The 23,786-nt window shown below is 31.5% G+C and overlaps 7 protein-coding genes across 7 annotated transcripts in view; 3 read left to right on the top strand and 4 right to left on the bottom strand.

Moving 5' to 3' along the window:
• The window catches only part of LOC117234036 (glypican-4), a 131,858-nt gene extending 130,804 nt beyond the window's left edge, over positions 1-1,054 (bottom strand). The window contains exon 1 of the mRNA XM_033494863.1: positions 674-1,054. Within this exon, the coding sequence (XP_033350754.1) occupies positions 674-824 (151 nt within the window). The 5' untranslated portion in view covers positions 825-1,054. The remainder of the gene's footprint in view (positions 1-673) is intronic.
• Positions 1,055-1,381: 327 nt separating this feature from the next.
• On the bottom strand, positions 1,382-6,092 carry LOC117234153 (WD repeat-containing protein 35). The gene is given in 10 exon segments (XM_033495085.1): positions 1,382-2,186; positions 2,188-2,673; positions 2,675-2,714; positions 2,716-3,389; positions 3,391-3,757; positions 3,759-4,944; positions 4,947-4,990; positions 4,992-5,436; positions 5,439-5,589; positions 5,680-6,092. Coding segments are annotated over 9 exon segments (3,540 nt in total). The 5' UTR covers positions 5,536-5,589; positions 5,680-6,092; the 3' UTR covers positions 1,382-1,985.
• LOC117234152 (tonsoku-like protein) lies at positions 6,092-10,905 on the bottom strand. Its single transcript, XM_033495084.1, is given in 7 exon segments — positions 6,092-7,174; positions 7,245-8,756; positions 8,759-9,229; positions 9,304-9,719; positions 9,879-10,047; positions 10,127-10,384; positions 10,610-10,905. Coding segments are annotated over 7 exon segments (3,789 nt in total). The 5' UTR covers positions 10,623-10,905; the 3' UTR covers positions 6,092-6,224.
• A 76-nt stretch (positions 10,906-10,981) lies between these two features.
• Positions 10,982-16,615, top strand: LOC117234155 (guanine nucleotide exchange factor for Rab-3A-like). The gene is given in 9 exon segments (XM_033495087.1): positions 10,982-11,520; positions 12,228-12,537; positions 12,617-12,829; positions 12,906-13,138; positions 13,262-13,547; positions 13,549-13,646; positions 13,752-13,854; positions 13,932-13,998; positions 14,057-16,615. Coding segments are annotated over 8 exon segments (1,305 nt in total). The 5' UTR covers positions 10,982-11,520; positions 12,228-12,312; the 3' UTR covers positions 14,137-16,615.
• Positions 16,616-17,326: 711 nt separating this feature from the next.
• LOC117234154 (juvenile hormone epoxide hydrolase 1-like) lies at positions 17,327-21,919 on the top strand. The gene is made up of 8 exons (XM_033495086.1): positions 17,327-17,479; positions 19,741-19,852; positions 19,936-20,128; positions 20,208-20,449; positions 20,524-20,639; positions 20,702-20,904; positions 21,015-21,249; positions 21,326-21,919. Exons 1-8 carry the CDS (start codon positions 17,421-17,423, stop codon positions 21,540-21,542), a joined length of 1,377 nt encoding a protein of 458 aa, XP_033350977.1. The 5' UTR covers positions 17,327-17,420; the 3' UTR covers positions 21,543-21,919.
• On the bottom strand, positions 21,630-22,701 carry LOC117234156 (trafficking protein particle complex subunit 4). The gene is made up of 2 exons (XM_033495088.1): positions 22,357-22,701; positions 21,630-22,283 (listed from the first exon to the last, which is right to left on the bottom strand). The coding sequence occupies exons 1-2, from the start codon at positions 22,529-22,531 to the stop codon at positions 21,805-21,807; spliced, it is 654 nt and encodes a 217-aa protein (XP_033350979.1). The 5' UTR covers positions 22,532-22,701; the 3' UTR covers positions 21,630-21,804.
• LOC117234157 (gem-associated protein 6-like) lies at positions 22,696-23,769 on the top strand. Its single transcript, XM_033495091.1, has 2 exons — positions 22,696-23,134; positions 23,221-23,769. Exons 1-2 carry the CDS (start codon positions 22,986-22,988, stop codon positions 23,555-23,557), a joined length of 486 nt encoding a protein of 161 aa, XP_033350982.1. The 5' UTR covers positions 22,696-22,985; the 3' UTR covers positions 23,558-23,769.
• The last annotated feature ends 17 nt before the right edge of the window (positions 23,770-23,786 follow it).

Here is a 23,786-nt window from a genome sequence, read left to right as displayed (position 1 = left end):
AATCTACTTTTTATCCTTTTCGCTATATACGACACTATTTAATTAAGCGATAAAAAAGTATGAAATGAAATATAAAAACTTGCTGAATGCACGATTCTGTTCGAAATAATCGAACGAATCTTAACTTTAACCATTTCCTCCCATAATATTCAAGAGGTCTGACATTACCATTGTGAATGTTTAAATTTAACCTGTCACAATTTCAAAGTTCCCAAAATTTCTTTAGTTTAAAACGCGTTACGACGTAATCTGCTCCAAAATGAAATTCTTGATAAAAATGTAAAATAAAAATTCACTATTAATGCCACCGATGACATTGTAATAATCTTACATTATTATTACGTCACAATTTACAAATTTTCCGAAATTCGCGCCATTTTTACAAATTATTGTTGGATTAGAACACGTTACGACGTAACACGTTCGAAGTTGAAATTCTTGGTTCTAATTAGTGGAAAATTTGAATCAAAACCTCACTGTTAATTTTCACCAATAACGTTCAAGGAATCTGACATAACCGTTACGAGTCTCAAACCACGTCGTAAATTTCAAATTTTCTGCAATTCGCGCCATTTATCCAAACGATTCTTAGCTCGAAACGAGTTACAATGTAATATGCTCGAAACGTAAATTCAATCGATTTCAGAGTAAAAAAATGAAAATAAAAACTTACACGAAATCGCCTCCTTGGGAATGTCAGTGGCCGGAAAGCCTTGGGACTCGAAGTAAGGTTTAACGCCGTCACATTTCAATCCGGCGCGTACCGTCGTCGTCGTGACGCTAAGGATCAGGATAACACATAACATCGACAGCATACCACTCATAATTATTCCCGTGGCGGACACTCGCGATACACTCACGAACTGACGCGACAAATACGCGGGATACGACACTTACGCCTGTACATTCGCGGGAAAATGACTTCGTAATCGTGACTGGGCTTGGCAAGCACGTTTGACAATTCGAAATGGGTAGCGCCACGATGGTTTCGGTAATCGAGGAAACAAAATTTGAAAAGAACGCCGTGATCCGTGAAGAGAAACGATAACAGATGCAATACCTCCTCCTTACTGGTTCGACGCGCACTGATCAACTCGTGGAAAGAACGCGTGCCGACAACGATACACGCATGCGCGATACTCGAAGGCATCTGAGTGGAAGAGAATATTTCAAATTTTTTGGCCAGTTACGCGCCAATCAGTTGCCATGCGCAGACCGGTAATTCCTTTGAATTTTGTTGTATAAGTTAAATTTTAAATAAAGCATGCTCTAAGGAAATATTCATTAAAAAAACATATAAAATAGTCTAAAATATGTTTAATGTAGGCGATTATGATAATGTAAAAATTAATAAATATATAGCATATGTATTTATACATATATAATGGACGGTATTAATATTTCAGTTATTGGACGGAATTCGCATTAAAAATTATCACTATGCAATTAAATTATATAAGTACACTGTCTTAAATGCGTAGAATATAAAAAGATATTTAAAACGGAGAAGCTTCATAATTTAAGTTGAGAAAGATAACAAAATACTACACAAGAATATGATGCCAGACTTATAAATGAGATCAGAAATTATTCATTTTTAAAACTACGAAAATTGTTATTAATCCATGTGTCCCTAATAATATTTTTCAAAATAAAATAACCATATAATTATTCGGTGATAAGTAACATTGAAAATTTGACTAATCACACTATCACATGTTTCTAAATCATAAATTCTAAATAGTCAAAAAATTACGGATTGATCTTATTAATTCAATAAATCAACCAGATAATCAACACATTATCTAAATCGTAACACGGATTAATACTTTTAAGCAGTGCACATTCTAACTGGTGCATACTACTATAAAAATGAAACATGCTTTTTCAATGGCAAGCTTAAAGCTCGCCGGCATGTCTGTTATAGCTCAAGCATAACATATTTGTCTGATAATGCATGTCCAATACATACTCACACACACCAATTACATATATGTAACCGTGCTATGGCACAAAGGACAAGCATTAATATTAACGACATCTCGTTCTGTAGCCACGTGGTGTCTGCAAACGGTGCAGATCCACGCATTGCTCAGATCCATCAACGGTTTGCCAGAGATAATACAAGGAGGGAACCTGGTCATACAGTTAGGACAGGCGACACACCAGTCGGGTACCAGACTCTCACCAATTTGTACATTCTGCCTTAGAATTACGAACATCTTGAGGACTGTGCTTGGTGAAGATGTCTACAGCCAAATCCTCATATTCTTCTCTGACCGCCTCTGAAATAATCTCTAGAGATTCTAATTTAATGAACGCTTTGGAACAGACTGCAAAAGCGTGATTGACTGCGCTTGATAGAGCAAGCAAGCAGTAAATATCTTCCGGTTGCAAGATATCTTCGTATTCTCTCAATCTCAGAGCTGTTTTCATGGCTGCATCAAAATTCCCTGAATATATTTGCCTATTGGCTAATAAGAGAAAATGATAAGCCTCCGCCCCTTTCCAGGCGTTCTCTATCACCCGAGTGTCTTCGTTGTTTTCTGTTAAGCCCATCACAACGTTGCTACGGCCACCCTTAGCAGCTGGTGCGGCACTGATATGATCTTCGACCAACAGAGCTGCTAGAACGTAAATCTTCTTCACGCGTAGCGGATTCGTCCTAGTCTTTTGCTTGCTCTTCTGCTAATTGAAACAGCAACTTTGCTGCCTAAATTGTGATTTGCCTTCTTGTATAATTCTATAGCCTGTAGTCTCTTTCCATTAGACAGAAGATGATTGGCATACTTGTTCAATAATTCGCCTATCTGGGCCATTTTATAGGTCTTTGCTAATTCGACTGCTTGGTCCCAGTGATTCAAACGAACGCACGTATCTACGGCCAGTTTCACATCTCCATATTTTATATATGCTGCTACTGCTTGGGAACACATACCCACAGAACCTAACATTCTTGCTACCATCTTCAAAAGGGGACTTTTATCTGGTAACTGTTGCACTGTCCCTGCTAATTGAACAAAATCTTCTAATTTATAATAGCATTCTATAAGTTTCTCCAGATTCCTGCTCTTTCCATAATATTCTTTTGCACCTTCCCAATTCTGTCTTTCAGCATAATATTCGCCAATTTTATTGTAAGCGTACTCCATTTGCTTATCAGACCCGCCAATACCCATTTTCATTAGCTGTACCACCCGAAAATAATCTCCTAATTTTTGACGTAAGGAAATAGCAAGATCCCTTCTGTCCATATTTAAATATAATTTTTCAGCTTCGTCATAGTTGCCAAGAAACGCAGCCACCTCGGCTTTCTTCAGGTGATCGTTGTGCACATTCTGTAAACGTTTGATAAATTGTATACCTAAGTAATCTGTGCAACGAACCATTTGCATTTTCTGCAGTCTCCAAATCTAGTTTCTGTAAAGCTGATTCTGCTAATAAGCGCCATAATCGTGGATGTGGATTGTCCTGGATGAAATTGTTTGCTTCTTTCAACCCTACTTTCATCAATAATTCCCTGGTATCCCTCAGTGATTTCACTTCTAAATCCACTATTAAGTCATTTCTTGTATCTTCTGGTTTCTGCATGAGATCATCCAATAAAACGCAACGTATTTCTAAATCTTGAAATGAACAGATATATCCAGAACAGGATATCGGTTCTTCGGGATCGAATTCTCTTAAAACGTACATTCTGGTTTTTTCTATAATTGCTAATAGAGCGGGATTGTCTTGTGCCCAGCACATGGCCCACATCCTTTCTTTCGAACTTATTTATTTCACCCTCTGATTCTCCATCCTTCAAAGTATTTTTCTTGAGATCAGTCTCCAAATCTAACATAGTTAGAACGCCACTCGTGTCCATAATAGACGCCCGAGATGAATCACAATTGATTGCAATCTTGTAAAGCTTACAAGTTGTATTATATCTATTTGTAAGAGTTATCTGAGATAAAGAATATCTTTGAATCATTCCCGACTCTCTGCCTATCAATAGAATCTTATCAGTTGCGCACAAACAGCAAATTGGGTCCATAGTAGCTTTAGTATTAATAGGTGCCTCAAAAGATCTGTCTTTGTCTAAATCTTGAATAACTTCCGTCACCCCGGTCGGAGTTTCGTCAATATGGTAAATTTTATCTCTTCTAATTCGTCCTGCATGCAACATGGAATTACGAGGAGTGCGATAACTCCAAACTAAGAAATTGTTCTTGGATGCTGCAACAATTACGCTATTTGTCATGGTCACCCATAGTGGCTCTAAATCTATAAACTTAGTATCTATTGGAGTAGCAATTGTATTGCATACTAAGAGTGCAAATTGCTCTGATCCTTGAGCAAGGTCATTTTTTATTGCCAAAGCACAATGATCTCCATGTGAAGCTATGGAGATCAATGCTCTTACATTTTTAGTACAATATGTATTATTCGTTGTATTCCAAAATATAATGCAAATGCCATCTTTGGTAATCTTTTCATTTGTATACACAACTGTATTACTGAAGTAAGTCCATTTATAATCTAAACGAATATTTGCAAAATAGATATGAGAATCAACAGATAGAGCTACTCTGAGAGATCCTCCTTCCCATGCACAGCAGGTGACTTCTCTACCAGGTATTTTTAGGGTCCTCATATGTTTACCAAAAGGAGTATAAAACTGAATGACATTAGTGTCCTTTGTTTCTCCATTGCCCAATAATGGTAACATCCCAGTTACAGCTAATATGGACCCATAACTATTCCAACAACACCATGCTGCTGTCATTCCAGTTTCTATTACAACTGGATTATCGTCATTAGTGCCTTTCATGAGCTGTATTTTACCATTCCTGTAGCAAACAGCTAAAGTTGGACAATCTATGCCAATATAACCATTCCTTCCATCATACCATTGCAATGAAACTATTGTTTGAACTTGACCACCATTAAGTGGTACATATTTAACTTTGTTAAAAATACGCCTTGATTATCAAAGAGATGAACTTCCCATTTTTATGCCAAACAATAATAGTTTCCCATCTGGAGACCATTGTACAGCAACAAGAGCTGTATTTTTTAATTCCTTGCCCCAGATTCTATTTCCATCAACTGAACCTACAATAACTGCTCCATCTTCATAAACTATGCAAATTTTTAAACCATCTAAACTCCATGCCATCCCTTTAACTATTGATTTATTGCAGTTATTTATCATTTCATCGTACCAAGAGCCCTTATACAACATCCAAACTATAATTACACCATTCTGATCACTTGAAGTTAGTTTCTGGTGTTGTTCGTTCCAGGTAACTACTTGCACATGACCATTGTGACCTTCTAGAGTTTGATTCATACTTAAATTACTTGCAGCAGTTAAGTTTCTAGACCTCCCACCACTGGTAGAACCACTTACATTGGAGTCTACTCTAAGTACTTTCAAAAGACCATCCCTCCGCCAACAGCTATATAACCTTCCCTTTGGTTCCATGCTATACAATTCAGACGAAAATTGTTTGGTATTGCTATTTTTTTACTCAAGTATACAAACATTTTGTAAATATTTAATAAATGTCAATTATTTTGTATTCTTTACTGAATCAGCTTCTGAAAGAAATGATTGCAGCATATGAAAACTGATGCTATAATGACTCAGTCGATTTTAAATTGTTACGATTGGAATTATTGTTCACTTACATTATTATGCAATGTTGATAGCATTCGTAATTAAAAAACGGAGCAAAGGTAAACAAAAGGTTTATTGCCTGTTAACAATATTTACAATGTATATTACAATATTTTCTGTTATAGAACATTTTTAGCATGTTACTTAAATATTACCTTTATTTAACTATATGCATTTTTTATAGCTTTTGTGATTCGATTGAACACCAGTTTGAAGGAAAGGTTACTGTAAAGTATAAAACAACTAAAATTTGGTAACAGTTATACATTGAATTGGACTTTATTAAATGTTCCCATTCACTTTGATGCCAGGAAGTGCAGTAAAATTTACTACACTTCCGGTATTTCAAATTTATCTTTTTAGGAAATACCTATTGAGATCTAATATGGATATATTTAGATAATTTACAATTTACAAAATTTGTATAAAAATATATTTTTTAAGCTACTGCAAATGAGAGAAAATGATGAAATATGTTTTAAAGTAAATGAATGCTTTCTGTAATTTGTAACTCTTTTCAATTCTATGCACACATAGTATTATATGTATAAAAATATTAAAGTACCGGTTTAAAAATAGTAAGATTATGCGGAAGTTTCTTTACTACACCCTTCCCTCGCCATAAATGAACCCAACAGTCGCACACTTCTGGATACATACTCACGATTAATGTACAAATCTCAGGTTTTTCAATAAATACTTCAGAATCAGGAAATTCAGTAATATTCTCACATCCACTAACATCGATATGTCTTAGTGTTGGTGTGTATTTCAATAATAAATTCAGCGATTGTGCTCCCACTTTTCTATTTCCTTTAAGCACCAACTTCGAAAGATTCGATACACGTGACAATATATTTCTAATATCAATATCCGATAATTCGCATGAAGCAAGCTCTAAACATTCTAAATTAACAAATGAAAAATCTGTTTTATTAAAAATATTTTTAACCAAATTAAAATCCCTAGAACAAATAGTATTCGATAAATTCAAATTAAGTAATTGTCTTTGTAAAGTGGCACAGACTTCATCTTCACTGAAACAGTTCCAAGAAATATCTAAATTTACTAGACTATTGTTGTTTAAAAGAAAACGAAAATTACATAATTGACAATATCGCAAATTCAATGTCCGTAGCTGTGTTAAAGGGGTGAAAAGTTTGAATAAGATTTCTTGACTTGATGATCCAAGAGGATTATAGCTGAGATCAAGAAACTTAAGTTGTGGAGGTAGTTTCTCTAATTTACTTAAACACTTACAATCTATATCACATCCTTGAAGGCACAATTCTTGCAAAGCTGACAATCTTAAAATACAATCATTTAAAGATTTTCCAAGTTCATATAAGTTACCACCGGATAAATCTAATATTTGAACATTCTTTTGATATTCTAGAGTTTTCAATAAAGATATAAATTCTTCTTTTCTAATATCTTCTTGTTTTAACCGGAAAGTAAACGTGTTCTCGCATGACTTCAAACACTTTAATATGCATTCTCGAACATCTAAAAATATTAAAAGTAATGATTATTTTGAAAATTATGAAATAAGTATACTTACTCATAAAACATCTACCTATATTGTAATTTTTACAAATCGCCCCATATCGCTCGACAATAGAAGGAGTTTCTAACTCAATTATTTCGCATGCCAAATTTTTAACAATATCCCCTTCATTTAATATCGTGAACACATTATTGCAATTGATCGCAATACCATCCATAGTTTTTAGATCTAGTTTTACTTTACATCCAGTATCGTTGTAGAATTTAGTTTCAATATCAGCTACAATTTCTTTTACTAATGGCCTTATTGTATTCGAAAATTCTATTTGAGTTTTAAACATTTTTCCATCTACAAGGATGTTTAAAATAACTGATCTTATAGTATTGATTTCTGTTAATTCACATTCTGTGTTAAATGGAATTACAGGTGAGGAACTTCGAGAAGTAGAATCTTTAGTAAATCCAATTGATAACAACGACGTTTGCTGTTTTTTTTTCTGAATCTTACGTTCAGTAGAAATCCGTCTTATTTCAGTACTGCAACTATCATTACTATCCTCCTCTATTACATCACATTCATTATCTTCAATTACTTGATCTTGATCATTTCATTTTTGTCGTTTTAAATTTTTCTCAACATCGATATTTCCATTACTTGATTTCCTCTTCGTCATTGAGGAAGAATGTTCATCAGAGCACCTTCTATTATTTATACTTTCATTGATATCATCTTCCAACCAATCATCCAAAAGAACCTCTTCACTATTCAAAAGTGGATTTACATTTCGTTTCATAGAGGACAAAGAAGCTCCAATTGGATCATTCCTGTGTTTTAAGCTAGCTATAGTTCTTTTATAATCTTCACCTGCAGAGATCTTTTCTATAACAACATTTTCATCTATATGAGTTTTTGAATTGCATGATGATGTATGAGATCGTTTCGAAATTCTCTTATTACTCATTGGTATCATAGCAGACAATAATTTGTGCATTTCATCATACTCCATTTGATCTTCAGAAGATAAAACATTAACACGATTCCTCCATTGTTCTAGACAATCTAGTGCAGTATCATCATCGTTCGTTTTAAGTTCCACATTTGCTCCATGTTCGATTAAAAATCTCATCATGGTAAAATTGCCGCAAGAAGCTGCATCATGAAGAGGAGTAACTCCTTGGCACATCAAACTTCCAGGATCATTTACATCTGCACCATATTCTAATAATAATTTTGCAATTTCAACATGACCATGATTAGCTGCTTCATGAAGAGGAGTCCAGCCAAAATGGTCTCTAACATTCGTTAAATGACCAGATTCTAATAATTTTTCTACAGTTTCAACATTCCCATGTATACAAGCTACATGAAGTTGTGTTTCTCCTTTTTCATTCCTTTTTATAGCAACCGACGTCTTTCTCGTTCGTTTTCTATTTTTAACATTTTCTCTAACTTTTAATTCTGCTTCAACATCCGACAAATCTTCCAAGCAAATGTTTGCGCCAATATTGTTTTCTTCTGATTCGCTTTCGCTATCTGTATCATTACATAATTTTTCCAATGTATCTAACTTTTCCGAAAGTGCTCTATCTCTTCTGTTCTATTAGTATTTGTTAGATAATTCAATTGTTCTCTTAAAACACTAGTTTCTAAAGAAATATCATTGGAAGCTTTTGCATTTTTTAAGGCTAGACTATAAATTTCTTCTATCTCTTTGTTGTTTGCTTTGATAGTTATTAATAAATCTACTAAGAACAAAGCAGATCTACATATTTCACGTGGATTTGTGCATAGTTCTAGTTCTCTACGAGCAAAGTCCAATGCTTCGTTATATCGTCCGACATCTTTCAATGTTTGGGCTAAACTTAATAAAGCTGCCCCTGTGCGATCGCTTTGTATTTCTTCAGCGCACATGAGCATCTTTCTGTAATATTCTACAGCTTCCTCAAAACAGTGTGCAGCCACCGCCGCATCTCCTAATGTCTCATAATATTTCAACTTAATGCTGGTATCTTTTTCTGTAGTTAAAGCTTCTTCAGTTGTTTGTAATGTTGCAACTATAAACAAAATATTTTTCAAACAAATATTTCAAATAAAACCATAAAAATAATTATATTCTCTTAAATCATACCTATCCTGAGACATTTTTCTACTTGATGCTTCAGATTTTGTGGTAAGTTTTCCGTAACGTAAAGAAGCACTAATATTTTTCGTGATTCGGTCCATTTTCCTATTTTTAAAAGCAATTCTGCTTGAAGAAATCGTGCTTCCGCTTTCAAAGATGAATTATCAACTTCAATGGCAGTTTCGAAATGTGTTAAAGCCAGATCATAATCGCGATTCCGCTCGTAAATTCCTCCGAGAGCAATTTGCGTTCTATAGAAATCTTCCCGTAAGTTGTGTGTCTTACATAAACCTGCAGCTTTTACCAGTAGATCAACAGCCTCTTGGTGTTTTTTTTCAGCTTCTAGTACTAATCCCAAATTCAGTAACAATCGTGCCCTCATTGTCATTAATTCTTTTAGGTCAATGTTAGTATCACCCAATCTAAATAAAATACAAATATACTTTTTATAACATACCGCTTAGAAAATTAATATCATATATATATATTTTATATATTATATTATATTATATTATATTATATTATATATTTTATATATATTATATTATATAAATTTATTGACATTAAATAAGATATAATACTCATTGCAAAGACGTATACTCTTCGTGTACGCTTGTCTTGCACTTATAAGAGCATCAGGTTTTCTTTCAGATTCTTCAGGCTGACTTTCAGCCCAACAAAAATATGTTCTACCTAATGTTGCATAAGCTCGTTGTTCTTCTAATAAATTTTGTATCTCCTTGGCCCCTTCTACCTAACACAAAAATGTTTTTATTATAGTGTTATAAAAATTAAAAATATTAACACAATGAATATTTTAAATACAAACCCAAATAAAGATTTTGATGGCTCAATGCTTCCTCGTAGTTGCCAAGACTTGCTTGTATTTCTCCAATCATTCTATGAGCAACTGCTATATTTAATTTATCTCCTAAGATATTGCAAATTTCCAGTTGTTCTGTATATTCCTGCAAAGCATCTTCATACTTGTCATTTTCAAAGTATACGTCACCAAGCTCTTTAACAATTTCAGCCAATTGCTGAAGGTTGCCATCACGCTTGACCCGTTTCTTCTTTTTAATTAATCCTATTATCAAATCAACATTTCTGTATACATAGCATACTATGTTACTTACTAGAGAAATCATATTTACTAACTCTCATTATACAATGAAACTTAGTCTTCATACATTTTTTTATACACATTAATTTCGGTAACATCACATTCATATTTATAATCTTCTTATAAATATTAATATATTCTTATAAATATTAATAATAAATAGAAAAGAGCAAGTAAAATACCACTCACTTCCGATATCCATTATTTACAAATATCAATTATCACAGTAATCAGTGATTCATATTCAACTTCGTGGATTCGAATTCGGACCTCATGCGACTATGCCGTCACACGAACACAAAGAGGAACATCAAACCGAAAGCATAGTCACGCACGAAAAGTATCAAACACTGCAGCAGACGCCTCATAACGGTAAAGAATAGAGCATGAAGTGCCTTTGATGGAGAAACGTGACAAAATTATCAAGTTACTAGACATCGAAATTACCATCGATCGCTGAAAAAAATAAGGTACTGTCGCACCTAAAAATTTTCATCCAAAATATTTGATACAATCAGCTATGATATTTACAAATTTCTAAAGTATTTCCAAAGCTAGCAGCAGCTGTATAATTGAAATAACGTGAAACGAAACCGTGAGAAAACAATAACAGATTAAATTCCAGCGGCATTGAGCACAATTGAAATCGCTTTAACTCTAATTACGTTAAAAAGGCGGCAATGAGCGAATCTCGTAGCCTATCGTAGCGTAGTTTTATTTCAGTGAAAATTTTCGTACGCGTGCTACGACGTTCGCTTTCGTAATTCTTCGCCTAATTCAAGACGCGCGTGAACTTCAATGACTTCATAATCTACGGAGCATAAGTACGACCTGGTACGAGGTAGTACGAGCATTTAGCAGTGGGTAACCTGTGGCGCTTGAAAGTTCACTGTTATACTCTTGTCTATGTGACTTCAGTCGGGCCGTGTTGCGGGTCGCGTAAGGGTGATGGGTGCTGTTTCTTTTTACACGTTGACACCAAGTTGACATATTGCGGAAAAAAATCTTTATACCGTTCCGCTTTTTTCCCTCTGATATCGTTTGATGATTTTCGCCAGACCCACTAATGGCAGGAGAGTTGCGTAAAGAAAGGTTCACGGGTAAGTTATAGAATGCTGCCAAGCATTGGATCGATAATCCGTTTTTCACTCTCATCTTTGGATGCTGTTCAATCTAATCTTTGTTACGACATGCTAAAATAATGTTTCAAATACTCTATTGCGTATTACAACGAAAAAGCTTGTTTATATAAATAAAAAAGGACATTTGCCTAACGGAATTATTCTCTCGTCATCCTTTTAATTGCCGAGATACATAAATTGCCATTAATTAAGGTATCCGTTATAAAAGATCCGCAACAGAATTGTCTTATGTGTTTTATGCGATTAGAATGATAATTATAAAATATATTAATAGAAATTCATTGTTTTTTTTTATTTCAACCTTTTTATTAATTTGATAAAATATGGAATATTAATGTACTTTGTTTATTTTTTCCTTTTCTTCATATATATAAATATCTATATATATAAATTTATTATTGTATTAAAATAAATATTTAAAAACTAATAATGTCTTAATTTAGTTTGTATGGAGAGAATCATATGCAGCATTTCTTTTTATAGATCTAGAAATCAACATATATACATACAGAGTTGTGTAACACACAGAGTTGTATATTTATTTTGGTCATTTCTCATCACTTACAAGAATATTTTAGGAGATTATACTTTTAAAGAATGTTGCCATTAAGGAAATTTATTTTTAAACCAAGCAACATCTGTGTTTTACAAGATAATCTGTTTAGTTCCAGTTCAACCAAGATCACTCCTGTATTTACGTATACCAGAAAGCTCCACAATGTTCAATTGCGATATTGAAATTCACCAACGATGGAACAAAGAAAACTTGCAAAATCCTGTGACACTCTGGCAAGGTTGAACAAGAATGAACATAAATTGTTTGAAAATCAAAATCATTGTATCAAGCCATTACCTATTACATTTAATGAAGAAGATGCCGAAATAATAAACAACAAAGATTCCATTAATGATTCAACAAAACTCAACCATTGTAACAACTCCTCAAAACCATTATTATGTATAAAGGACTCTCAAGTAATTTCTTGTAATTCAATATATATTACAATTAATTATTTATATTGCTGTAATGATATTGCTTATGTGTTATTTTCAGAACTCTCAGGAAAGAGAACCACCCTCACCAACCACTCTACAATGGGGTAGAGCTATAGCAGAAGTAAAGGAACATGCTGTAGCAAAATTACAAGATGAACTTAAGAGAGCACATGAGGAATTAAAATTGAAAGATGAAGAAGTCACAAGACTTTCAAGAATTAAACAGGATGTTGAAGCTGAATTGGAGGAACTCACTGCCAGCCTCTTTCAAGTAAATCTCATGAACTATATTGTTAATATGTAACATAAAGGCATAAAAAATTGAGCAAATTTTTATGTATACATAGGAGGCACATAACATGGTACGAGAAGCAAATGTACGTCAAGCTACAGCAGAGCGCCTATTGGAGGAAAGTCGTATGAAAGCTGAAGTTTTGGCTGCAGAAGTAGCAGCTCTAAAAACGTTAGTGTTAACTTCGACGCCGGCTAAACCAAACTTCCATCTACATCCGCAGATCGATACGAAAAGTCGTCCAAACAGTGAAGATACTCAGCAAGGTCTTTTAAGGAAACATCGAAGGTAAAATTGCATTTACTATCATTACAATTAAAAGCCTTCTAATCATATCTTTTGTTAGTTATCAGGAATATCGATAAATGGAGGTTGGTATTTAAATTATATCCGAAATATTTTTGCACCTAGATCACCATCGCATTTCAATTTAAAATACGGTCGAGAGAGTTCTCCACCGGATTCCCCATTGAAAGAACAAAGATCATCTTTACCTTCGGATCGAGAGACACTAGAAAGAGAGTGGAAAAAAGATTCAGAAAAGGAGAAAGACAAAGAATGCAAAGATTTTGGCCTCGAAGTTGATCCTAGAGTACATACAGAGTTTCTTAAATGGAAAGCTAATCCATGTGTAGACAAAGGTGATCCTTTTGTTGGTAGAATCTTTACAGAAGACATCGATCTTTGCCTTGATTTCCCCTAACAAAGAATTGGGTTCAAAAGTTAAACAAGCCGTTCTCGATGGCATCATCTTTATCGAAGCGATCAGCGACAAAACTAAATTCACTTTTCCAAAGTAAATCTTGTGTTTTAATACCATAGCGATATATTAGAAATTTTCTGATTATACTAAATTAACATCTTTTCTTTTTTGTTTTTTCTTTTTTTTTTGTTTCTTTAGAAAATGTGTATTGCTTGAAGCACCACGCCAATGTTATTATCGTATGAGATTCGGAGATCAAGAAAATCAGTGGTACAGCATATCACAAATTTGTCGCAATCGAGTAAGTTTTTAAATTTCGTAAATAATTTATTATGAATCTTTAAATATTTGAATATAAAGTTAAATATATTTTTGTAGATTATAGCGGTCTGCGATTTTTTGAATTATTTACGTTACATTGAACGTGGCCTTGTTAAAAGCTCAGGTAAATATTCATTATACTGATTTACATTTCTGGTAGGTACATTTAATTATTGTTATAGTTCACGATGTTTATTGGGAAATTACTCGATTACGGAAGGAAATGGCATTTGCTCGTTTGGGCCTCGCACTATCGTCTTAACGCTCTCCATGAAGGACTTTTTCTAGTCTTAACTATAACAAATTAGGCCATGGATCTGTTATTATTCATTTACAAGTATCAACTGTAGATTGTTAAAAATTTTAATCGTTCCAACTAGCCTCGATCTTTTTTATCTACTGATCGAGATTTTGTAGAGTAAGTGTTAAAGTTTTAATATATGAAAGCTCTCAGATTCCTCTACTCATAGCGTGAAACGCTTCGAATTGTTTAAGATAGAAGGAGGGATTTATACAAATCAATTTATGAACCATTTCGATTGAGATTATAATTTCTACAATATCGAATCTTATTTCATTCACAAACATAATATCGAAGACTTTCCTTTAATGATCTGAAAAGTTCATTTTATATTATTTTATTATTATAGCGAGCATAAATATGTTTTAATCAGTTTTAAAGTGCAATCAAGTATTTCTAAGATATTGGGAACATGGTGCCTTTTGACTTTCCGCTTATTAATAACGCGTGACTAGCTTTTAGTTTAAGCTTTATAGTTATAGCGATTTACTCGCAGCACGTAAAAAGAGATGACTTCGTTATTTCTATAATTTATTAGCAGCTATTGTTTTATTCTCCTCAAATCGTATAATGGCAGCAGGTAAATGCAGGCCTTTGTCTCTGTTCATTTAAGAAAAAAGTGTAAATGTTGTAGTCTAAAAAAGACTGTAGGTATAAATGTCTTCTAAAATCCTCTTTTTACATTATCTTTGTTTGTATATTCTATGTATATAAGTACACATACCTTTGGACATAACAAATGAAATCCTAGAGTTACATAAAAAAACTTATGTTTTAGCGTATATTCATAATTTAATGGTAGACGTGTCATAGAACATTGAAGCAATGAAATTATTTCAGTGTTTTTCTTTAATGCATATATATCTCAAATTTTGGTGGAAGTTTTAAAAAATGCCATATATAATTTACCAAAAATCAAAAACACAAGCATATAATTATTATCGTGCTTAATAATGAGTTACATGACATAAAATAATTAAAATTCGTATTTTTAACCCTGATCTAAAAACGGGTGATATCATATTGAATACAATGATAATTACCATCTTTATATATACAGTAACTTATAGATCTTTGCATATTACAAAATTTCGTGAAAAACTTTGTCCAAAGGTACGCAGTTTATCCTCAAAGAAAAAGTTGTATTATATTCATTTCAAAGAATATTCTCTTCTGTTGCAAATATTAACTAGTACCTGGTAATTAGCGCGCATATTTAAAAAAAAATGTATATTGTTAAGACTATACATATATTATGTCATATAATTAACATATGACTAAAGTGATAAAAAATATTTGAAATTATGAATATTTGGTGTGTGCTATAGTTAGAGAATCATCTTTTACAATGTACCAAATTGTAGTACAGTTGAAGCAATTTTTTTGTTACTGTTTTCTAGTGCAACACTCTAATTTTGTCTTATGATTATACAGAATTAGATATCTAATATCTAATATACTATATACAATCAAACATTGTTATTGTTACATATGAAAATGTTTTAATTTTGGTTGATAAAAAAAGTTTTATATATTTGATTTTACATTTTTATGAATTTTTTTATCTGACTGAGACAAAATTTCGCTTATCTAAGACTCAAAAAGTTTATTCTTCCAAAAAAACGTGCATTAAATTCAATATAAAAAATTGTTTTTATATAAACATATATGTAAATTACTTATGTAAGTAATCGTTAAAGATACGTTCTTTGCGTATTAATGGTGCTTTATGATAATTATTGAAAAAAATATCCGCATAAAATACTTCCAAAACACGTCTCTTAAACTAATTTTAGGAACTTGGTTCGTTAGCGAGTTTTATACAATAAATCAAAATGAATGTGTTCGAATACGAAAATATAACGCGGCATGTTTTAACTCGAGATAATTTGTTTTGAAAATAAGATTTTTAAATCAAAATAAATGTTAGCTTTTTCTTGCAAATAATCATTACTGTATGCATCAGTAGACGTTATACAAAGCGATATATCTTACAAAGATTTATTTAAAAAATTTGTATTATTTTGTTGTATCCAATTCAAAAAGTAAAAAAATGTGTTCGAAAATGTTTAATAACGCTCTCGTTGTGGAAGGTTGAGGTATAAATGAATTAAATATGTTAAATATTAATGGTCGAAATAATAGGAAATGAAATGGTAATGAGATTTATATGTTAAATAGTCAATTAGAAATATTCCTAATAGTACTTGTTCAAATTCTTCAGAGTTGCCAAAGATTGCTTCTGAATGATTTTTATTGAAATATACATACTGAGTTTTATTTAGACGTGGTTTCTAGATACATTTAGATTCGGAAAGACAAAAGCGATTTTTGCATAATTATACAAAGAAAATGTAATAGTGATTGTCAAGGAACTAAATTGTAATAGTATCATAGTTATATTTAAAAATAAATTTTCATGTTCATTAGGATAGTACTAGGTATATGATCTTTAATTATTAATAAGCTTTATGTATTGCAACTGTAATTATTTTTCGACCTAATTATCTATTGAATAAAATTATTTGTTTTAATATTATACTTGTATTCGAATCAATTTTATCGTAAAATTATATTACGTACAAGCTCAAATAACGATATACATACGTAATCATTTCCAGCTGAAATTTCAAATTCCTTAGACTGAAATCAATTTACGTAAAAATTAGTTAAGAGTTGAGTTTAATTTGAAAACACTATTGTAATTTTAAGCATTTTTTAATACTACAAAAACAATGCAACGCATTGAACTCATTTAAAATTAAAAATAGCAATCATGATACACATCTATTGAATCATCGCAAATGTTTCCTCCTTTTATCAAAAAATCATAGTTCTTTATTTTCTGACTACAATCATTTCTTTTATAATCCAGAAAAATAAAATGTAGATGGTATTATGATACTGTTATTCTTATATTTTGTATAAAATTAGATATATTCTTACCGATTTCAATCGTAATGTCTGTCGTAAGATTTGAAACAAATTATTCTAGTACCAATATGTAGCTATAACTACATACATACAGTTGTACATACATATACGATTGCGATTAGCCAGCAGATGGTGCTGAAAATCAAGTTCCCTCTCTTTTACTTTGATGATGTACGATGTACAATGTACAATATATTCCTCTACAAATCTCTACTATAAATGTTTGTTGAAGTCTCGCTTGCCTCGCGATCGCACGTCTTGTTACCTAGTTGTATAATTCCATTACTGGAGAAAAATACGTTCGGTATAAAATGTTGAAAATTGCAGCGGTGATAGCGCTTTGCACCACTGGAATAGCTATCTTTTTATCGTAAGTTCATTGATGTTATAAGATAATTAGAAGATAGTAAATTGTAAATTATATTACTAACAACATCAATACTCCACAACAACAACCGTACATAACGGTTATTGTTTATGCTTGATCCGTTTGTGTCGGCTTCTCATTCTCTGATTGATCTATAAACAAACTAGCTTTAAAACAAGAAAATCTTATTTGTACATAATTTTGTGAATAATTGTATAATTCATCATATTTTAAACTTAGAGGGAGACCTTAATATTCATCACAAAGGAATATTTGAATATTTATGAGTATTTTAGAAAACAAACAGAGTATTTTAAGTTATAAAATATTGAAAATTAAAAACTTCGGCACGTATGTTTTGCATATTTTGTGAGGAAACAGGATTTTTTTCATTTCCGTTACAAACTTTTTATGTCACATGTTATGTAATACGTATTCATCCGTAAAATTAATTTCCTTGTTCATTTATTAGTGTACTACAAATCAATAAATCAATGTCTCTGAATTCTTAGATACCATGGCTTAAAAACAAATTCAACTAATTCTTACGATTATTCGGTTACAACTTACTACTTACAACGTATTACTATACGCTAGTTACACCGATAATAATAGACGGTTATTGAATAAACAAGTATTTAGTAACAGCGTAGTAACAAGTATTTGATCTATAATTTTAGCGTAATTTTTTATATAATTAGATTTTCCATTTGAAAATAAATAATACAAAAATATATAAAACTAAAAATAGCATTTCTATCAATTGACTAAACTATATTGGCATCAGTAATATTTACTATTGAATTATATCATCATGTTGAATTTAGGAGGAATTACTAATTGGTGAATGAAGGTCACATTTATTTTACATATATTCTCTTCTATATGTTCAAGTACATATATATTATAGCGTACAGTCTTTACCATACAACAAAACCCTCGATCAAGTATATCTAATCGCGTATAGATATTTTCACAATTGATCCATCTGAATAAGAAGAACAATGACATTGATAAAATGGAATCATATACGTATTTTTCTTTCGTTATTTCGTATACTTAATATTTTAAAGCATAAATGTAATATTTACAAAATTGCAAATCTAATGTAGTCGTTTAATCGAGGTATAAAATGCTTAATTTTATTCATCGTTCAAATCATTTATAATTCGGTGTAAGATTAAAGTAAGAAAAGAAAATTCATTTGATTAAAAGAGATAGAAGTTATAAATCTATTATTTAATATATGACTGTTTTATTAATAGCATTCGCTATATCGTGCGATGACTAGCAAAAATAGTAATTATGATTCATTAGAAACCACTATACTATTATAATGTTGACTTTTGTACTTTATCACTAACTTTAAACTATCACCTACATACGACACGTAGTTTACATTACAATATAAAAAGTCATAAACATCAAATAAGACAAGCAAACAATATTATTTTCCATTTATGCAACGTAACATCTTTTGACATCTATTGAGATTAGATTTTCTTATTTGTAATAAGATAATTCGAAATTCATTGATAACGATGTAGAATTACTGCCAGTTACTGTTGCTACTTACAACAGTTTAAGAATAGAATGTCCAGCTGTGGTGTTATCTAATCATCATAGCAGTTACAATTACATGACTTTCAAATATCACAAAATCAAGATCTGTTTCTACATTTCTAACAATGAGCATACTAATAAAATGCTAGTAGGAATGTTCTTATTGTTGCATTTCTATCCATCTTGAATATTATTCACAAAATACTTACGCTTCTATCTATGTAAATTGATTTTCTAACAAAACGCCATTATCAGAAAATATCAAAATATTATTGTTTTGAATTAAATCATGAAATTACACTGTAAAATAATTTTATATTGCACATTTTTTACCGATAGAATATTTTATAAAGCAGAACCGCGAAGCATGCCTGGTACTGCCTGTACATAGCTTAAGAACGAAGATTGATTACTCGTCATTTATAAGATATTGGTATTATATTTTTAAAATAAATCTTATCGTTTTCGAAGTTATATTTGATAAAACACTCTTACTTACAAGTTGAAAAAACATGATTTCGATTTACGGAGGTCATGAGTGTAAACTTCCAAAAATACAATCAATTAACTACATTTCAACATAAGATTTTAATATTTAAAATATTGTAATCTTTTTTCACAATTATTTAACGCAAAGATCTCTTATTTTACCTGTGACTAATTATCATTTATTACATAAATAAATTCAATAATTCGTTTAGTTCCACGGAAGAACATAAGGTTCCAACGTTACCGGAGACAAACTGGGGACCGAAGAAAAATGGAAAAGAGTCTACAGAAATACGACCCTTTAAGATCGATGTACCAGCAAAAGTAAATAAAGAACCAAATAAGATTTATTTTTTGCTTCTAATCTTCTGATTATATTTTAAAAAGTATTCCTAAACTGTTCAAAGGTCTTGGATGATTTAAAATATCGCTTGACACATAGAAGAACGTACGTTCAACCATTGGAAGATGTTGCGTGGACTTACGGTATTTCGACTAAATACCTCAATACGGTACTTGATTATTGGAGAGATAAATATAACTGGACTGAAAGACAGGCGTTGCTAAACAAATATCCTCAGTTTATCACAACTATCCAAGGTAATGGAACAATTCGCATATTTTTTAATTAATAAAAAATCCTAAACAAAGTTAAAAGTAAAGAACTTAAAAATGTTAGGTTTGGATATACATTTCTATCATGTGAAACCAACAAATCTACCAAAGGATAAGAACTTAAAAGTTCTGCCTCTGCTAATCCTACACGGATGGCCGGGATCAGTTGTGGAATTCCAAAAAATTATACCCATACTAACAAAACCTTGGCCTAATCAGAACTTCGTGTTCGAAGTTATTGCACCGTCACTTCCGGGATACGGTTTCTCAGAAGGAGCGGTACGACCGGGCATGGCCACTAGTCAGGTAACGCTTTTCTTTTTTATTTACACAAAAATATGACTGACGTACGTGTTATTTTCTACTGACTCTTTTCTCAGATGGCTGTAGTATTCAAGAATCTGATGCATAGACTTGGCTTTGAAAAGTTTTATGTCCAAGGAGGTGATTGGGGATCTCTTATTTCCGCTAACATGGCTGCTCTATTCCCCGAAAAGTTAGTAATAATAGTAATATACATTTTTAAAAGAAATGAAACGTTATGCATTTGATTTTTAGAATAACTGGCTTACACACAAACATGTGTGTCGTCCTGATGTCAGCGTCTAATTTCGCTTGGTCAATTATTGGTAGCTATTTCCCATCTTTAGTAGGAGCAGACGAACATTATTCACTCTATTATCCCTTCAGTACAGCTTTGTCTGCCCTAGTTGAAGAAAGTGGTTATTTACACATACAGGCTACAAAGCCAGACACTATAGGTATTTTTGCTTCCTCTGTTGAAAGTTATTGATGATATACATTGTTTAAATGTACATATATAAATTATATATAAATTATAAGATTTAAAATTTATAAAACTGTTCCTCAGGCGCTGCATTAACTGCCTCGCCTGATGCATTAGCGGCATATATTTTGGAAAAGTTCAGCACATGGACAAATAAAGCATATAAAGAACGAGATGATGGTGGTTTAACAGAAAAATATACATTAGACGAGCTGTTAGACAATATAATGATATATTGGGTCAGTAACAGCATTACTACAAGTGTTAGACTTTATGCTGAGAACTTTAATTCAGCATATAGAGCTTTAAAAGTTGATCAGTAAGTTTATCTCATTCTATAAATTTATGAATTTTTTGTACCTATACCGAATGTTTAAAAATACATTTTATTTCAGATTGCCCATAAATGTACCTACAGCTTGTGCAGCATTCCCACAGGAACTATTACTTCAGCCTAAAAGTTTGCTTAAATCAAGATATCCTAACATAATTCAATACAATATTATGCCACGTGGTGGACACTTTGCAGCTTTTGAAGAACCTAAACTCCTAGCTGATGATATTTTCAGTTTTGTTAAAAAAACTGAGGAACTTAAGGCAAAATCTGTATAAATTGTAGTTCAATTTAATTCTTAATCATTCTTGCACAAGTAATGATATATTTTTTAAACTACTTTAATAAATTGTACATGTTTCATATTAAATATAAACGAGAATCTTGATTATTTACATTCAGTATCATTTACAGTTTAATACATTGTACTTTACAATACCAGTCATACAAAATGTTAACAAGTTTCATCTGACTTAACCAACATTGATTTTGTACAAGTTTTGTGTAATATTATTTATAAGATAATTACCTTATCATGGATTATACGTTGCTAGCACCAGACTTCTCAACATTTTCTAATAAGCTTTGTAAATTAGTCTCAAACAATTCACATCTAATTGGCATTTCCAGTGAATAAAAAGGATTTTTCAAAGCATAATCTGCATATAGTTCATATACTCTTTTCAACAGAATTTCTATTCCACTTTGTGTAGGTTCTGCTACCACAATGAATTTAATTCCAGTCAATGTTTGGTAGCAATGTAATCTAAATGTATCTGCTTCTAAAATTTCAATGCCAGAACAGCGGGGTTCTGGACTTAATTGACTAGCAATTGCAAATAGAGGATAAAACATTGATGCTAAAAAAATTTTTTCATTGGTTGTCATCCTCGCTCGACTAAATCTAAGCGACATAGGAAAATTCTCTGGTTGTTCTAGCAATTCAAACACATCTTTCCCATTCTCCAATTCGCGACCTATTACGGGACTACCATTTACTGCAGTTAAAACATGACCCACTGCAAGAAACGAATACATTAGTCAATCGTGAAATATAAAGAAATTTTTTTGGAAGTGAGAGAGATGTCTTACCATTAATTCCATCTTTTTGCCCAAATGAGACGACAATCTTCTTATTTTCGTAATTTAATTTTATATCAAGAGGAAAATTAAATGTCCTTTCATTTTCAATTCGTGGAACGTTGTGATCGTGATTAAATATTAGTCCACCCGATTTTGATACGATATAAACACCATAAATAACCATGATTATATTATTTCAAATTACAATGTAATTAATTCCCACTTTTCAGTTACTAATTTTAAACTTCATCTATTTATAGTTTTCAATTAACTGTTTATTTATGATACAACTGTCAAATATCAAGTACTTTCTAGGTTATGTTTTACTTAGATTTCATATGAAAACCAGTAGTCGTTCGTAAATAGCTTAGATTTCACATGAAAATTACTAGACAGTTCATAAATAGCTTACAACTCATATATTAATCACAGATAATTTGATAACAGTTAGTACGCAAATTATAATTTTATATTAATCAATATATATTGAGTTTTTGTCTTGTGATAAAATGGACAATAAGAAATAAGAGATAGTGTCAACGAACACGTGGTTATACACAATTGTCTGTAAATCTAAACGAGTTTTAAATTTGTATAATAGATTATACATTACTCTTTGCAAGACAAATCGTTGAGTCATGGAAGAGAATTCGCATTTTTCCCATAAAATTTACAAAAATGATCCCTTATTATTTAAGAGTTACGTTGGTAAAGAAGTGAACATTTCAACTGAAGATAATAACACGATTTCTGGTATTGTTTATACGGTTGATCCAGTATCAGAAAGGTTAGAAAATCTTTCATATAATATTTTAACTCCTTGGTATTATTTACATATATATTTTTATAAATAATTTACAAATTGTTTTGCAGTATTGTACTCCTACAAGGCTGCCAACAAAATAATTTAAAAATTGTATTTGGCCATGCGATAAAAAATATAGAGATCTCTCCAAACCAATTATGCGAATTACCACAATTGTTTATGAACGCGCCAACAAGTATTCTTCGATCAACAGTAGAGAAGCGAAAAAGTGCTGTAATAAAATTATTGCAAGAAAATAGATTCCCCGTAAAAGAACAGAACGATATTTTAACGATAGAAAATGTACTTTCAATAAAACCACCGTATGAACCCGCCGATTGCATTTGCGATAATAGCATTATCTTGGGAAGAATTCAAAATCTTCTTTCTCGTATACAAATTTGATGTACCAACGTCTCCTAACAATATTTTACCTCTTCTTTAATTAATTAATGAAATAATAGTGTTATATTAATAAGAATAATACAAATTGTATTTAAAAAATTGCTTTATTTTTTTTAAGTTGAATTATATTTCTTTTTTTACCATAAAATATTTTATTTTTCGCACGTATCATATCGTCTAAAATAAAGTTTCGCTTAATATACATAAATCAATCGCAGATGAAAGTGTT

This window comes from Bombus vosnesenskii, unplaced genomic scaffold (assembly GCF_011952255.1).
Source record: "Bombus vosnesenskii isolate JDL3184/JDL3185 unplaced genomic scaffold, Bvos_JDL3184-5_v1.1 scf7180000013302, whole genome shotgun sequence".
NCBI classification, from domain to species: domain Eukaryota; kingdom Metazoa; phylum Arthropoda; class Insecta; order Hymenoptera; family Apidae; genus Bombus; species Bombus vosnesenskii.
The sequence above is the reverse complement of the archived record's forward strand: the minus strand, read 5'-3'. Positions and strand labels throughout refer to the sequence as shown.

Bases quoted from the DNA above. Each gene is read 5' to 3' on its own strand.
- LOC117234154 (XM_033495086.1), top strand. From the start codon at position 17,421: ATGTTGAAAATTGCAGCGGTGATAGCGCTTTGCACCACTGGAATAGCT. The intron at 19,853-19,935 runs GTAAATAAAGAA...AACTGTTCAAAG, and splicing joins AGATCGATGTACCAGCAAAA to GTCTTGGATGATTTAAAATA. The intron at 20,129-20,207 runs GTAATGGAACAA...TAAAAATGTTAG, and splicing joins GTTTATCACAACTATCCAAG to GTTTGGATATACATTTCTAT.
- LOC117234156 (XM_033495088.1), bottom strand. From the start codon at position 22,531: ATGGTTATTTATGGTGTTTATATCGTATCAAAATCGGGTGGACTAATA. The intron at 22,284-22,356 runs GTAAGACATCTC...CGTTTCTTGCAG, and splicing joins GCAAAAAGATGGAATTAATG to TGGGTCATGTTTTAACTGCA.
- LOC117234157 (XM_033495091.1), top strand. From the start codon at position 22,986: ATGGAAGAGAATTCGCATTTTTCCCATAAAATTTACAAAAATGATCCC. The intron at 23,135-23,220 runs GTTAGAAAATCT...ATTGTTTTGCAG, and splicing joins GTTGATCCAGTATCAGAAAG to TATTGTACTCCTACAAGGCT.